This window comes from Lagenorhynchus albirostris, chromosome 3, assembly GCF_949774975.1.
Source record: "Lagenorhynchus albirostris chromosome 3, mLagAlb1.1, whole genome shotgun sequence".
Lineage (NCBI taxonomy): Eukaryota > Metazoa > Chordata > Mammalia > Artiodactyla > Delphinidae > Lagenorhynchus > Lagenorhynchus albirostris.
Window position 1 is genome coordinate 125,721,493 of NC_083097.1, and position 15,387 is coordinate 125,736,879.

The window sequence follows — 15,387 nt, forward strand, 5'->3', positions numbered from 1 at the left end:
CAAGGATTCTTCAATATACGCAAATCAATCAACGTGATATACCATATTAACAAATTGAAGGAGAAAAACCATATGATCATCTCAATAGATGCAGAGAAAGCTTTCAATAAAATTCAACACCCATTTATGATAAAAACCCTGCAGAAAGTAGGCATAGAGGGAACTTTCCTCAATATAATAAAGGCCATATATGACAAACCCGCAGCCAACATCATCCTCAATGGTGAAAAACTGAAAGCATTTCCACTAAGATCAGGAACAAGACAAGGTTGCCCACTCTTACCACTCTTATTCAACATAGTTTTGGAAGTTTTAGCCATAGCAATCAGAGAAGAAAAGGAAATAAAAGGAATCCAAATCAGAAAAGAAGAAGTAAAGCTGTCACTGTTTGCAGATGACATGATACTATACATAGAGAATCCTAAAGATGCTACCAGAAAACTACTAGAGCTAATCAATGAATTTGGTAAAGTAACAGGATACAAAATTAATGCACAGAAATCTCTGGCATTCCTATACACTAATGATGAAAAATCTGAAAGTGAAATCAAGAAAGCACTCCCATTTACCATTGCAACAAAAAGAATAAAATATCTAGGAATAAACCTACCTAAGGAGACAAAAGACCTGTATGCAGAAAATTATAAGACACTGATGAAAGAAATTAAAGATGATAAAAATAGATGGAGAGATATACCATGTTCTTCGATTGGAAGAATCAACATTGTGAAAATGACTCTACTACCCAAAGCAATCTACAGATTCAATGCAATCCCTATCAAACTACCACTGGCATTTTTCACAGAACTAGAACAAAAAATTTCACAATTTGTATGGAAACACAAAAGACCCCAAATAGCCAAAGCAATCTTGAGAACGAAAAATGGAGCTGGAGGAATCAGGCTCCCTGACTTCAGACTATACTACAAAGCTACAGTAATCAAGACAGTATGGTACTGGCACAAAAACAGAAAGATAGATCAATAGAACAGGACAGAAAGCCCAGAGATAAACCCACGCACATATGGTCACCTTATCTTTGATAAAGGAGGCAGAAACGTACAGTGGAGAAAGGACAGCCTCTTCAATAAGTGGTGCTGGGAAAACTGGACAGGTACATGTAAAAGTATGAGATTAGATCACTCCCTAACGCCATACACAAAAATAAGCTCAAAATGGATTAAAGACCTAAATGTAAGGCCAGAAACTATCAAACTCTTAGAGGAAAACATAGACAGAACATAAATCACAGCAAGATCCTTTTTGACCCACCTCCTAGAGAAATGGAAATAAAAACAAAAATAAGGAAATGGGACCTAATGAAACTTCAAAGCTTTTGCACAGCAAAGGAAACCATAAACAAGACCAAACGACAACCCTCAGAATGGGAGAAAATATTTGCAAATGAAGCAACTGACAAAGGATTAATCTCCAAAATTTATAAGCAGCTTGTGCAGCTTAATAACAAAAAAACAACCCAATCCAAAAATGGGCAGAAGACCTAAATAGACATTTCTCCAAAGAAGATATACAGACTGCCAACAAACACATGAAAGAATGCTCGACATCATTAATCATTAGAGAAATGCAAATCAAAACTACAGTGAGATATCATCTCACACCAGTCAGAATGGCCATCATCAAAAAATCTAGAAACAGTAATTGCTGGAGAGGGTGTGGAGAAAAGGGAACACTCTTGCAGTGTGAATTGGTACAGCCACTATGGAGAACAGTATGGAGGTCCCTTAAAAAACTACAAATAGAACTACCATATGACCCAGCAATCCCACTACTGGGCATATACCCTGAGAAAACCATAATTCAGAAAGAGTCATGTACCAAAATATTCATTGCAGCTCTATTTACAATAGCCAGGAGATGGAAACAACCTAAGTGTCCATTATCAGATGAATGGATAAAGAAGATGTGGTACATATATACAATGGAATATTACTCAGCCATAAAAAGAAACAAAATTGAGCTATTTGTAATAAGGTGGATGGACCTAGAGTCTGTCATACAGAGTGGAGTAAGTCAGATAGAGAAAGACAAATACCGTATGCTAACACATATATATGGAATTTAAGGAAAAAAATGTCATGAAGAACCTAGGGGTAAGACAGGAATAAAGACACAGACCTACTGGAGAACGGACTTGAGGATATGGGGAGGGGGAAGGGTGAGCTGTGACAAGGCGAGAGAGTGGCATGGACATGTATACACTACCAAACGTAAAATAGATAGCTAGTGGGAAGCAGCCGCATAGCACAGGGAGATCAGCTCGGTGCTTTGTGACCGCCTGGAGGGGTGGGATAGGGAGGGTGGGAGGGAGGGAGACGCAAGAGGGTGGAGATATGCGGGCTTGTGTGTATGTATGGCTGATTCGCTTTGTTGTGATGCAGGAACTAACACACCATTGTGGGGCAGTTATGCTCCAATAAAGATATAAAAAAATAAATAAAAAATTAAAAAAAAAACATTCAGTGGAATAAGTCAGACACAAAAGGACAAATACTGTGTGATTCTACTCATGTGAGATACCTATAATCAAATTCATAGAGACTGAAAAAGTAGAATGGTGGTCGCCAGAGCCTGGGGACAGGGGAAATGGGGAGCTGCATTAATATTGTTGTTTAATGGGGACAGGGTGTCTATTTGGGAAGTTGGAAAATTTCGAGAGTTGGAGAGTGGTGATGGTTGCACAATATTGTGAACATACTTAATGCCACTGAATTGTACACCTAGAAATGGTTAAAATGGTAAATTTTAGGTTATGTATATTTTACCACAATAAAAATATATTTAAAGAATATGATCGATATATTTATATATTTTCAAATGAAAAAAGCATGTTACAGAATAATAATATTTAATTGGTTATGAACAAAATAAACTTTGTGTATGTGTGTGTTAACAAATATGTCTCGATGCTTCTTAGAAGAAAATCTTGAAGGAGTTGTGTCATGGTTTTCTCCAAATACCGGCTTGGGGGTGGGAGAAGAATGTAGCTTTCTTTTACTTTTTATTTTATATACTTCTCTCTTCTTGGAATTCAGTTATGCTAAGCATGTACTCTTTTTGCATTTTTTTAAAAAAAGCAGTAAGTAGAAGAATGATGCTGCTGCTGCTAGGGGAGCTGCACGAAGTCGTCCCAGTGTGGCGGGAGCTCGCAGCCGCCCGCGGTCCCACCCACCAAGCCGCCCAGATGCCGCCACCGTCGTACCACCAGCAAGGAGAACATGGTCTGCCCCACGTTGAAGCCGTGCCGCCAGTTGTGGTAGGTGATCCTGCGGTAGCCCTTACTCAGGGAATACATGAACCGCACCAGAACCTGCGAACACATGCACATCAGTGAGGAAGCAGCATTGCGCCAAGGCTCGGGGGTGATGGTGGTGGGGATGCTGCCTGCTGAACCCCAGATGCTCCAGCCCCCGCCCTGGACCACGTGTGGGAACTAGCAATAGAGGCAATAAGGCTGTGAGAGCACTCTGCAGACTGCTAGGTACTATGACAGTGGACGTGGTTATGAAACAAGGCCCTGGGAGAAGCTTAAAGGAACTGTACGGGAGAAAAATCAAAGGGGTCTTTACATCAGTGGTTCTCAGACTTGAGTGCACGTCTGAATCGCTCCGGGCTGTGGGGAGGCCTTGTGAAAACAGTTTCTGATTCCTTACAGCTAGGAGTGTGGGTGTGTGGTGGGGGGGGATGGGGGGGCGCGCGTGCCCATGCGCCCGTGTTGATCCGTTTTCAGGTGATGCTGATGTGCCTTGGGGCAACACATTTAGAACAGCTGCTTTAATCAAAGAAGTCTGGGAAATTCTGCACGCGATATATCCCCCACCCCCACCTTTTTGTCCATCCCCGTCCCCCTAGATGCACAGCACACCTAAGGAATTCTGCAGGGGAAAAAGTCCTGTTTAAATGGATTTAACCCACTTTTCCCACTCTGTTTGACTGTAGGACCTCTTTTGGCGTCCCATTTATCCATAGTCTTCAGAACTCAGTGCCTCAATACCCACCTTGAGAGACACCACAGTTCAGAGGAACCATGTGTCTGTTTTCTGATAAATGACGCATCTGTGCGATGTGACTAATGCTTTAAATCCTAAAAGCTGAGGGTACACTCTTTTTAAGGCAGTTTACAGATTGAGGTTTTTTTTTTTTAAAGCAAGCAAAAAAGAAACAGGGAAAAGAAAAAGGGAAATCAAACGTTTGTTTCGACCTTACCTCCTGAGGAATGTGAAATTTATCCACCACTCTGAGCTCATAGTACATCTGTATTCCACATTTCACCAGCTCCAGTTCCGTCAGGGGCAGGTCGCTGAAGTGGAATTTATTAATTTCATATTTCTCTGCATCTGGCAGCTGTTCTTGCTGTGTGAAACATGGAGTCAAGTGACTGGGACACATGAAGAGTTCCTGGGTCCCTCTCCTATCCCCCCCACCCAAGCCCTGTCCCTATCCCGAGTCCGCCGGAAGGATCAGAGCAGGGTGGCAAGGGTCATGCTTGGCAGAGACACTCCCGCCCATGCTTGGGGCACACCCTGCGCTTGTAACCGGTCAGGGCCAGCGCTGCTGCCCAGCTCACCAGGATCTCAGCCAGTTCTTCTTCCTCGCATTCCCACGGCTCCTTCCCATACACTTCTCTGGTTTTCTGCCGGGGCCCGAAATAGCAGAGAAAAGAATTAGTTTACTACATCTAAGGTCTAAATGTATCTCTACTTTTGCATTTCCTTTTTTCTTCTTCCACCAAAGTTCTTGCAACAGAGCTACCAACTCAGAGAGGCTGTCATTCAACATTTATTGACAAGTAAATTCAAGGTCATGGGCTTTGGAGCCATGGAGCCGTTCGTGCATATTCGAGCTCTGCCAGTTACTGGCTTGGATCTCCCATTTCCTCATTTGTAAAATGGGGATAATAAAAGTACTTAACTGGCAAGTTAAAATTAGATGATGCAAAGTCTTTTTTTTTTTTTTTTTTAAACGTGGATTCTTAGCTCCCAGACCAGGGATCGAACCGATGCCCCTTGCAATGGAAGCGCAGAGTCCTAACCACTGGACTGCCAGGGAAATTCCCTTATGCAAAGTCATTTCCAAAAACATATATGCAACTAAATTAAATAATGCATGTAAATCACCGAGTATTTCACCGAGTAAATCACACAGTAAGTGCTAAAATTAAGTAATGCTGTTGTTGATATTGTTATTATCGCTGACTGGGGGTCTGGAGTCCTTGCTCATGGTCCTGGCTCTTCCTCTCACTTACTGTGTGACTTGAGACAAGTTCCTTCCCTCTCTGGGCCTGTTTCCCCATGTGCTACAGGAGGGGGGAACCTGGACCCAATAACTGGTTTCGGATTTCTTGATCTAGAGTATAGTCTATTAACTTTTAACTGGTTCACTGAAGCTACGCCTCCATAGGGTTTCCGTATCCATCATTTGGCTTAAAATTATGGACTGAGACAAGCAAACCATGGGTCAGTTCATCCATACTGGCTGTTTTCTCCTTTGGCTTTATCAGCTATTGGGATCAAAATGATCAAATTTGTTGTATCTTCCCAGCTTAAGAAATGCCCTCTGAAAACATTGGTTTATGTTGTTTCAACTTGTGCAGTGTATAAACCAAAGTCTTGGGAACTCAGCTGGGCATCATATCCAATGCCGTTTGGCTAATTCTGTTTACTTCTAAAATCTTGATCTCTTTGAGACCAAAATCCCAGGAATGGTGGATCACTGATTCTCACATATCTTTGAAAGCCTGTCATCCAATTTCCCACCCAGGTGGGATTTTCCCCTATAGCTTCCCTGATATATGATCACTCAGCCTATGCTTAGATACCTCTCATGATGGGGTGCTCACTATCTCCCAAGGCAGCCCTTTCAGCACAGTGATAATTTGCTCATTATCCTGAATGTTAAATGAGACCTATTTAACGAGCTTTGGGGATTTGGGGACAAATTACTTCCCCCTTCTGGGGCTCAATTTCTTCATCTCTACAATGGGAGTAAAAATTCTTACCCTGGGACTTCCCTGGCGGTCCAGTGGTTAAGACTCCGAGCTTCCAATGCAGGGGGCGTGGGTTCGATCCCTGGTCAGGGAACTACAATCCCACATGCCATGTGGCACGGCCAAAAAAACCAAATCCTTTCCCTGCCCACCTTACTGGGCTATTGTAAGCATCATAAGTGTGAAATTACCTTATATACTATACAGTGATGAAACTATGTGAGGGCTTCCTACAAACATCTAACCCCCTTCTGAACTATTTCTTTGCTCAGAAAGATTGAGTCTTCTAAGTGAGCTGACCTCATGGAGGGATGCTCTGAGCAACTGACCATTGTCCATTGGTCTCTCAGATCGAGCTTCCTCTCAGAGTAGGGACTGTGGTTGGTGACTCCATCTCTAGTACCATGTTAGCCCTGAGCACAGAGAAAAATGGAGTTTCTAGAGCTGTTAATCCAAGGTCTGGTTCTAAGACTGAGGTAACCCTGCAAGGGACAGCTGTCCCCATAGCAGCCATTTCTAGAGTAGAAACAGGAAGAAAACACTACTCACCAAGATTTTCTGGATTTCTTCATTGTCACACTTCACATGATATTTCACCATGTCTTGGAAAATATCCTTCCTGTTTTCAAGTTTGTTCATTGACTCATAAGTGTCAGGATTTAAGACAGACCAGCCCAGGAATTGAGTCAAAGACTGAAAGGAAGGAAAGGAAGAATCAGAGGCAGAACATCCAGGTTTGATCCTGCCTCTGTAACTTAGGGCAAGACTCTGTAAACCTCCATTTGCTCAGCTACAAAATGGGTTTGATTAGCTGTGTGCTGCCCTCCTCAAAGAGATGTTGTTAGGATTAGATGAAATAATGGATGGGAATGCACTTTGAGTAAAGCTCTAACACACGTGAAACGCCATCCTGATGTCTAATCATTTCACAAAAACGGAATGTGTTGTGTGTATGTGGGGACATGGGATATAAGTGAACTCTCTGTACTTTCTGCTCAATTTCGCTGGGAACCTAAAGCTTCTCTAAAAGGTAAAGTTTATTAATTTTTAAAAAAGGGAATATAGATTTCTCTGACAACTGCTGCAGTGCAGAAGGGAGAGCAAAGAGAATAAATGTTGATTCAGGAAAGCGTCTACAAGGTGAGCTCCCACCCCTCCTGAGCTGGGGCAGCAGCACACAAGGGCCCCACCATGCGGCTCTGGGAGCCAAGTTCGTTGGTGAGCCGACTCTGAATACCACGTCTAGGGGCCTCCTCAAAAACCGTACCTCCATGAGGGTCTCATCCATTTCATCAAAGGGTTTCCCATCTTTGCGATTGTAAAACGTGGCCACCCCAACAATTTCTTCCTTCTTGTTCACAATTGGCATAGAAAGGACATTTTTAATCGTCCATCCGGACTCATCCAGAGGCTCTTTCTGCAAGAGAAGAGCCAGAGTAAGTTTGCTTCAGGTACCAGGCTGCAGAGGCATCTGTAATGGACTTCATGCTGCATTATGACCCTGATTGGCTGAGGGGGTGGCAAGAGGTTAGACCTTGTTGGGCTTTGCGTGATTTTAGTCGCCAAATGCCATGAGCAGGTTGCCCATCTGGTGGGAGCGCCGTAAGCCAGAAAGCTATACTGTTTTCATCCCCAACATGTCAGGGCCATCATGTGCCAGGCAACGAGTTGTGTATTGGGGATCTAATGATGCAAACAAACAGACCAGGGAGGTAGTGTTTCCCTTTCAGATACAGGAGCTAATTGCAGGGGACTGGCTTAAAAGGGGCCATGTTGGTGATGCTTGTGACTTTGAACTAGTAAACTGGATATAACCTGTACCTTTTGCCTCCCGACCTGCCTTTCTGTGTTCCTTTTGGCATGTCATTTTATCTCTGTGAGCCTCAATTTTCTCATTTATAGATGGGGTTGGTAGTAAGAGTATGTACTCATGGAACAATTGAGAAAATAGAAGTGAAATATCTTGGTCAATCATAAGGTACCATTTGTGAGTCATTTCCCATCTCTCTGAGCCTCACTTTCATCATTTATAAAATGGGGATAACTAGACAATTTCTAGCCTTTTTTCCACTGATTCATTGAAGATTTGTCAAGTATTTTACAATGTACAAGAACCTGAGCTAGAAGATGGGAGAACCAAGAAAAATAAGGCAGAGGTGTTGTCCTCAGGTTGCTCACATCTGGAAGGTAAACAGGCAATCACACTGCATGTGGGAAGTTCTGCAAGGTACTTTGGGAGCCAGAGGAGGGAAGGAAGTCAAGGAAGGCTTCCTGGAGTTGGAGAGTCTTCTAGCTCGAAAGTTCCAAGATTTTAAAGGGGGCGAGATGATAATTATTATTATTTAAGTAGCACTTGAACTCAGCACCTGGTAGGAGAATGACTTCAGAGGGATGTAGAATACAGTCCAAAGAGCATAGAGCTGTCAGTCAGGAAACTTGAATTCAAGTTCCCAGCTCTCTCCCTAACCTTTTCTATGTCAGCCTCTCTGAAGGCCATGATAAAGAAGCAGATTTTATTGGAAGTGAATAAAAGTGAAATGGGAAAGCATTAAACATTTTTTTTTTTTTAGTATTAAACATTTTTAAGGAGCAAAGTTACTTGATGCAACTTATGTTTTTCTTTTAAAAATCACTCAGGCTACTTTGTGGAGGAAGAGTTGGAGACAGAAGACTGGAATCTAAAAACGAGATTAGACTTTATTTATTAAAGTGAGTAAACTACAGTTAATCAGATGACTTGGGTAAAGATCAAGTTCTGTTGTGGTTATAATCAGATTAGCAACTCTCAGCAACAATTTGCCTTGTCACACTGATGTGGTCAACATCACAACACAAGGCATACGATTTTAACCTTGGAAGGATATTCTCTCTAAGGTCTTTCATAATGTTATTTAAGGAGTAAAAAAAAAAAAAAAAAAAAAACCCACTAATTTTGCTATGAGCCATTTTTATTTCCTTCTTAATTATTTCCTGACTGCTCATTATTTGGTTTTCATACACCTAGCATGCTAAACTCAAGAAATATTGACAGGGCACCCAGAGCTGCACATGTTAAGAAAGGTAAGCCCCGACCTTTGACCAAAGGAAGCCTATATTTTGCCAAGAGGAATTAATCTAAAAGACAAGGAAGGATCATGAAAGATGATGTAAGGGAAATAGAGTAAGAAAGCCAAACTCCTTGGCGTGGCCTTCCAGGCCCTGTGTGACCTGGCCTGTGTCTACCTCTCTAGAGTTTCATCCTGCCAGTCTCCCCTTAGTCTCATTGGTCTACTCTGGTTCCTTCCAACAAGCCCTCTCTTTCCTGCAATCCTCTCTCCTTTCTTTACTGCCCAAACATAATTTCTCAGGGACACGTTCCTTGACTCTTCCCAGATGAAGTCAAGCCCCCCTTGGGAGAGTCCCTCCTCTGTCCCTCTGCTATTGTCCTGATCAGCACTCCACATGCCTCTTTCCCCATATGATCATGAGCTCCCTGAAGACAAAGACCATGCCTGTCTGGTCCACCTCTGTAGCTGGTGTAGCATTGTGCCCATGCCTGGCCCAGAGCGTGCCCTCTGCAAACATTTTTTAAAAATACAAACAAACAAAATCAAATGGAATACTAAACAACATTCCATGATAATCCTAAGGAGACAGAAATGATACTCAGCCAGGGGAAGCAGAATAAAACTTCATAGAAGTTTCATAGCATTTGGGGTTATCATTGAAGGGCAAAGGGGATTTGGACAAGAGATGGTAGTAAGGGAGAGAACAGCATAAGCAAAGGTCCTGAGGCCAGAAAGCAAAGGGTGTAAACCTTGAAACCAAATGGGACCTTGGATTTACCAAATTAGCTCTCTCCCCACTTCCATGGGCACATGACTTTTTTGCACTCACATTTTTGCTTTGTTGAGACTGCTTCCCAATAAAGTAGATGGATTCTAATGTATTTGAATCCTCTTTGGGGGGAAAAATATCATATGACTGAGAGAGTAAATAAAAAATAACTTACCTGGAATGCAAAAAAGTCCTCTGCAGGTGCATTCATGATGTTGCAAATCTGAAAGCCATGAAGAGGAATAATGGAGTTATGATTAGACTTGATAGAGTACCCATTGAGGGCAATGGGCATGATATTTTCAGAAATATCACGTCCTTATCCAAGGCATTCACATTCTTTTCATCAGGTAGACATGATTAAGATGGTTTTGAATTATTAACTGAGGCTACCAAACAGGAAAACTGCCTTATAAACATGGCTTCTTACCATTTGCTTCACTTCTGAGTCATTTCCAAGCTTTGAAAAAGTTAAGGCTACAATTTGTTGTTATTAATAGCTGTATAGTGTCCCATTTTCTTCTTTTTAATGTTAGCTTTTTTCATATCTCATTCACCTTTTATTTATTTTTTTGTTATACATATCCATATACCTATTCTTCTTCAGATTCTTTTCCCATATAGGTTATTACAGAGCATTGAGTAGAGTTCCCTGTGCTATACAGTAGGTCCTTGTTGATTGTCTATTTTATATATTGTAGTGTATCTATATTAATCCCAACCTCCTAATTTATCCCTACCCCCCGCACCTTTCCCCTTTGGTAACCATAAGTTTGTTTTCTAAGTCTGTGAGTCTGTTTCTGTTTTGTTTATAAGTTCATTTGTATCATTTTTTTTTTGATGATGGCCATTCTGACCAGAGTGAGGTGATACCTCATCGTAATTTTGATTTACATTTCTCTAATAATTAGTGATATTGAACATCTTTTCATGTGCTTTTTGGCCATCTGTATGTCTTCTTTGGAGAGATGTCTATTTAGATCTTCTGCCTATTTATTTGATTGTGTTGTCTTTTTTTTTTGATATAGAGCTGCATGAGCTCTTTGTAAATTTTGGAGATTAATCCCTTGTTGGTCGCTTCGTTTGCAAATATTTTCTCCCATTCTGTGTGTTGTCTTCTCGTTTTGTTTATGGTTATCTTACCTGTGCAAAAGCTTTTAAGTTTAATGAGGTCCCATTTGTTTATTTTTGTTTTCATTTCTCTAGGGGGTGGATCCAAAAAGATCTTGCTGCGATTTATGTCAGAGAGTGTTCTGCCTATGTTTTCCTCTAGGAGTTTGATAGTGTCTGATCTTACATTTAGGTCTTTAAACCATTTAGAGTTTATTTCTGTATATGGTTTTAGAGAATGTTTTAATTTCATTCTTTTAGATGTAGCTGTCCAGTTTTCCCAGCACCACTTATTGAAGAGACTTTCTTTTCTCCATTGTATATTCTTGCCTCCTTTGTTGTAGATTAATTGATCATACAACAGTGATGTATGATGATGTATGGGCGTATTTCTGGGCTTTCTCTCCTGTTCTTTGTGCCAGTACCATACTGTTTTGATGACTGTAGTTTTATAGTAAGGTGTCCCATTTTCTTGCCCCCTTTTGTTGAGTATTTGGTTATGTCCAGTTTTTTTAATTAATGTAAATAATACCACTCTAAACATCTTTGAATCAATTATATTTGTTTTGTCAGGAAGGAGTTTTTCCTTGTGCTGTAAACTTCACAGCAAATGAAGAAGTAAGAGGTGCTGTAGCTCTGGTTGTATTTATATTGCAAGGTTCCTCTCCTGAAAACTGGACCAGTTTACCCTATCATGCAGATAACACTTATCTGATCCCTCCAGAGTCCTGCCTATGGGGCCACTGTATACAGTTGCGTAGCATGTGCACTGCACAAAGGCATCTGACTGAGGGGGTGACTGGGAGTTGAAATCCAGCCTGTTCTTGAGTTTCAGAACAATGGCCCTAGCCTTTCTCTTTTCATCCATCAAGAAGGTACACCTTTTTCTAGTTCTCAAAAAGGTACCATGTGAGCTTGCTTTGACCCTGCCTATCCCAGTAGATCAGACCATTCTGTTGTCTGAGAGGATGAGCTGTCCCTGCTCCTGTTCAAGACTACCCACCCACTGTACCACGCCTCTGGCTTCTCCTTGGGCCAATTCCATCAGTTGCTATTGTTCTCTCCTGATTTCTAACCTCTCTGAGGGCTCTTTAGCTTCAGTCCATGGGCATGCTTGGTTCTCTCCCAACCTTGAAAACAAAATCCTCCCTTGGCCCAATGTGGTCTTTGTAGTGACCATCAGGTTTTCTCCTCCTTCTCTTGCATTTTCTACCTTCTCATTACCCATCCACACCTCAGCAGACCACCTGCTGGTTTCTTCCTCCACCTTGCCACCAAGACTGCTCTCATCAGGGCCATCAATGACCTCCTAACTGCCAAGCCCAATGGGAGTTTTTGGTTCTTATCTCACTGGATCACTTTTGCTGCATTTGTTATTCTCTCTCTTTGTTGAAACTTTCTACTTTTTTGGTTTCCATGACACTACCCTCTCCTGGGCCTCCAGACACCTCTGAACCTTTCTTCTGATTCTCCTTCACACACTCTTCTTCCTCCACCCAATCTTTAAATGCTGGCATCCTCTAGTATTCTACCCCGAGTCTCCCTCACTCTCCCTGGTGACTTCATCCGCACTCATGGTTTCAAGTACCATTTGCTCCTAGGAGCAAAGTGGTCAAGGACCAGATATACTATCATAGGGTCTGTAGTGTAGTCAGTACAGATCTCTACCTTTTGTTGACACAAATCTCTATCTCCATCCGTCCTCTTGCTCCACAGCATCAGAGTCATCTCTTTAGCTGCTTGCTGGACACTTGCTTCTGAAAAAAGTCTCTGTTGCACCTTGTCTGAAAGTGATCTCAGCATCTTACATCCAAGCCTGGTGGCAGCATTATCTGTCCAATCTAGAAGCCTGAAATTGGCTTTGGTCCTTCTCTCCCTCCCTCTCTGCTCACAACCAATCACAAAGCCCTTTCAGTCTTAGATCTGAGCCCTGATCTCCCTCTCTCCACCTCGTCTCTGTCTGAGTCATAAGTATTGAATGAGCAAATGTATTCACTGCCTGGCTCATCATAAGCACTCCATGGCTGTTAGCAATGAAGACAGTTAGTGTTCTTTACTGCCTTTGCCTTTGTTGAGATGTTCTTCATCTCTTGTTTATAAGAACACACTTTTCGCTCTGCTTCCAGTCTTAGTCCCTTCAGATCTATTTTCTAGGGAGCGTTCAGAGTTTCCTTTCTAAAATGAAAATTCATTGTGCCAACCTCTTGCTTAAAAACCCATCGCCTGTAGATTAAGTTTCCACCCTCTTGACCTGGCGTCCAAGGCTACTGTGATCTGGCCCCTCCCTCCCTCTCAAGCCTCATCTCTTGCCATCTTCCTGTCTCAAACCTAATACTCCAGCAACACGGAACTGCACACTCTGTGTCGCTTCAAACCTCCAAGCCCTAGTTGTTTGCCCATGTTGCTTCCTCCACCTGCAATCCCCTTTCCTGCCCCACCTGCCTAACCCCTATTTATTTTAAAACTCAGACCAAAACACTCTGGCAAGTAAAGCTGGTTTAGATGCTTCCTACTTTGTGTTCATAGAATGTACCATGTACGTCTCTATCTGGCCTTATCACATTATAGTCTAAGTATCTGTTCATAAAGATATCTCCCATTTGATGATGAGCTTCAGAACAGAAACTATTTGATTCATCTATCATTGTATCCCCAGAGCCAACCACAGCACCTGGCACATAGAAAATGCCCAATAAATAAACACCCTGATACATGAACAGCACTGTGTAGTGTGTGTGCCTGGGGAAGCATACAGAGAGAAGCAGGCTCAAATATTGGGGTGATGTGCAGCTATGACCCTTCTCTCTAGGGTAGGGGATACTGTCACTCTACCCTGCACCCCAAGCGGGTAGGGCATGGGGGGAGATAGAGCATTTGAGCTCTGCTGTGTGGCTGGAAATGTGGCAGGGACGGGGTTGGGGGGGTGTTGGGAGTGGCAACTAAGTCTCTGGGATGAGAGGCTGGGACTTGTTCTGTGGTGAGCCTGGTGGACCAGCCACTTGTGACTTTATCCCTGACATTTGCGTAAGTATCTTTAGTTGTCACTGAGACTGTGCACCTTTCCATCTGAGGGTTCTTTCTCTGTGTATTTCATATTTCTTCAAATGTCAATTCTCTGCACATCCCCTTGGACCAACCATCGAGTGAATTGAGAAATGGGAGAACCGGGCTTTTAGAGATACACACTTCCCATCGTTTTTCCCACTCTCTTGATCTGAAATCCCTTCACCTTTCCACCTGATTCAAAACTCTCCCCCTTCAAAGTTGTATTACTTACCAGGCCATTTTGGGCAACGTAAGTGGGAAGGCCGCTCACTAAAGCCCAATGGTCCGGAGGTGGATTCCTGTAAAGGCCAATGACAGTGGTAACTTCTTTTTTTTTAAATAGATTTTTTAAATTAATTAATTAATTAATTAATTAATTGGCTGCATTGGGTCTTTGTCGCTGTGCATGGGCTTTCTCTAGTTGCGGCAAGGGGGGCCACTCCCCGCTGCGGTGCAAGGGTCTCTCAGTGCGATGGCTTCTCCTGCTGCGGAGCACAGGCTCTAGGCGCACAGGCTTCAGTAGTTATGGCTCACGGGCTCCAGAGTGCAGGCTCAGTAGTTGTGGCACATGGGCCCAGCTGCTCTGCGGCATGTGGGATCTTCTCAGACCAGGGCTCGAACCCGTGTCCCCTGCACTGGCAGGCGGATTCGCAACCACTGAGCCACCAGGGAATCCCCCAGTGGTAACTTCTGATGTAGGGACAGTTGGACTAAAAACTTGAAACTGGATCTTACCCTCCCTCTTCTCTCTGGTGGCTCCAGGCACCCACTTACTATACCAGACCAAGCCCCAAATCTTAGCTAAGCATCTTAATGTCCAAATGTAGACACTGAGAAAAAAACGATAAATCAGTTTTATTAATTTCACACTGAGTTTGACTCCCTAATAAAAGAGACAAAATTCATCCAACAGATTGTTATTGGCTGCTGAGCAAAAACAGATCCGTCATTTCCCTCCATTTAGTACTTACATACAGAGAGTTAGCTTAATATCATGTAGAGTGAGGGAAACCCATCTAGGATGAGCTCCTACCACATACCAAGCACTAAGCTAGGTGCTTTACATACTAATTTATCCCACGCAGCAATATCACAATTTTGGGTATTATTTTTACTTGTTTATTGCAAAAAATATATACACACATGGAAAAATGCATTAAAAACTTCATCAGTTGTTTGAAAGTGAACTCCTATGAAATTATACCTGGCACTTCCCTGGTGGCGCGGCGGTTAAGAATCCGCCTGCCAATGCAGGGGACACAGATTTAAGCCCTGGTCCAGGAAGATCCCACATGCCGCGGAGCAACTAAGCCCATGTGCCACAACTACTGAGTCCGTGTGCTGCAACTACTGAAGCCCACGCACCTAGAGCCCATGCTCCGCAACAAGAGAAGCCACCGCAATGAGAA

The 15,387-nt window shown here is 42.6% G+C and overlaps 1 protein-coding gene across 2 annotated transcripts in view; it reads right to left on the reverse strand.

Annotated features, from left to right (window-relative positions):
* PDE6A (phosphodiesterase 6A) overlaps positions 1-15,387 on the reverse strand; it is a 68,864-nt gene that overhangs the window by 22,228 nt on the left and 31,249 nt on the right. For both annotated transcript variants that reach the window (XM_060146473.1, XM_060146472.1), the window contains 7 exons: positions 14,211-14,277; positions 9,999-10,046; positions 7,275-7,424; positions 6,557-6,700; positions 4,589-4,654; positions 4,228-4,374; positions 3,224-3,331 (listed from right to left, as the gene is read on the reverse strand). In XM_060146473.1, the coding sequence (XP_060002456.1) occupies positions 3,224-3,331; positions 4,228-4,374; positions 4,589-4,654; positions 6,557-6,700; positions 7,275-7,424; positions 9,999-10,046; positions 14,211-14,277 (730 nt within the window). The remainder of the gene's footprint in view (positions 1-3,223; positions 3,332-4,227; positions 4,375-4,588; positions 4,655-6,556; positions 6,701-7,274; positions 7,425-9,998; positions 10,047-14,210; positions 14,278-15,387) is intronic.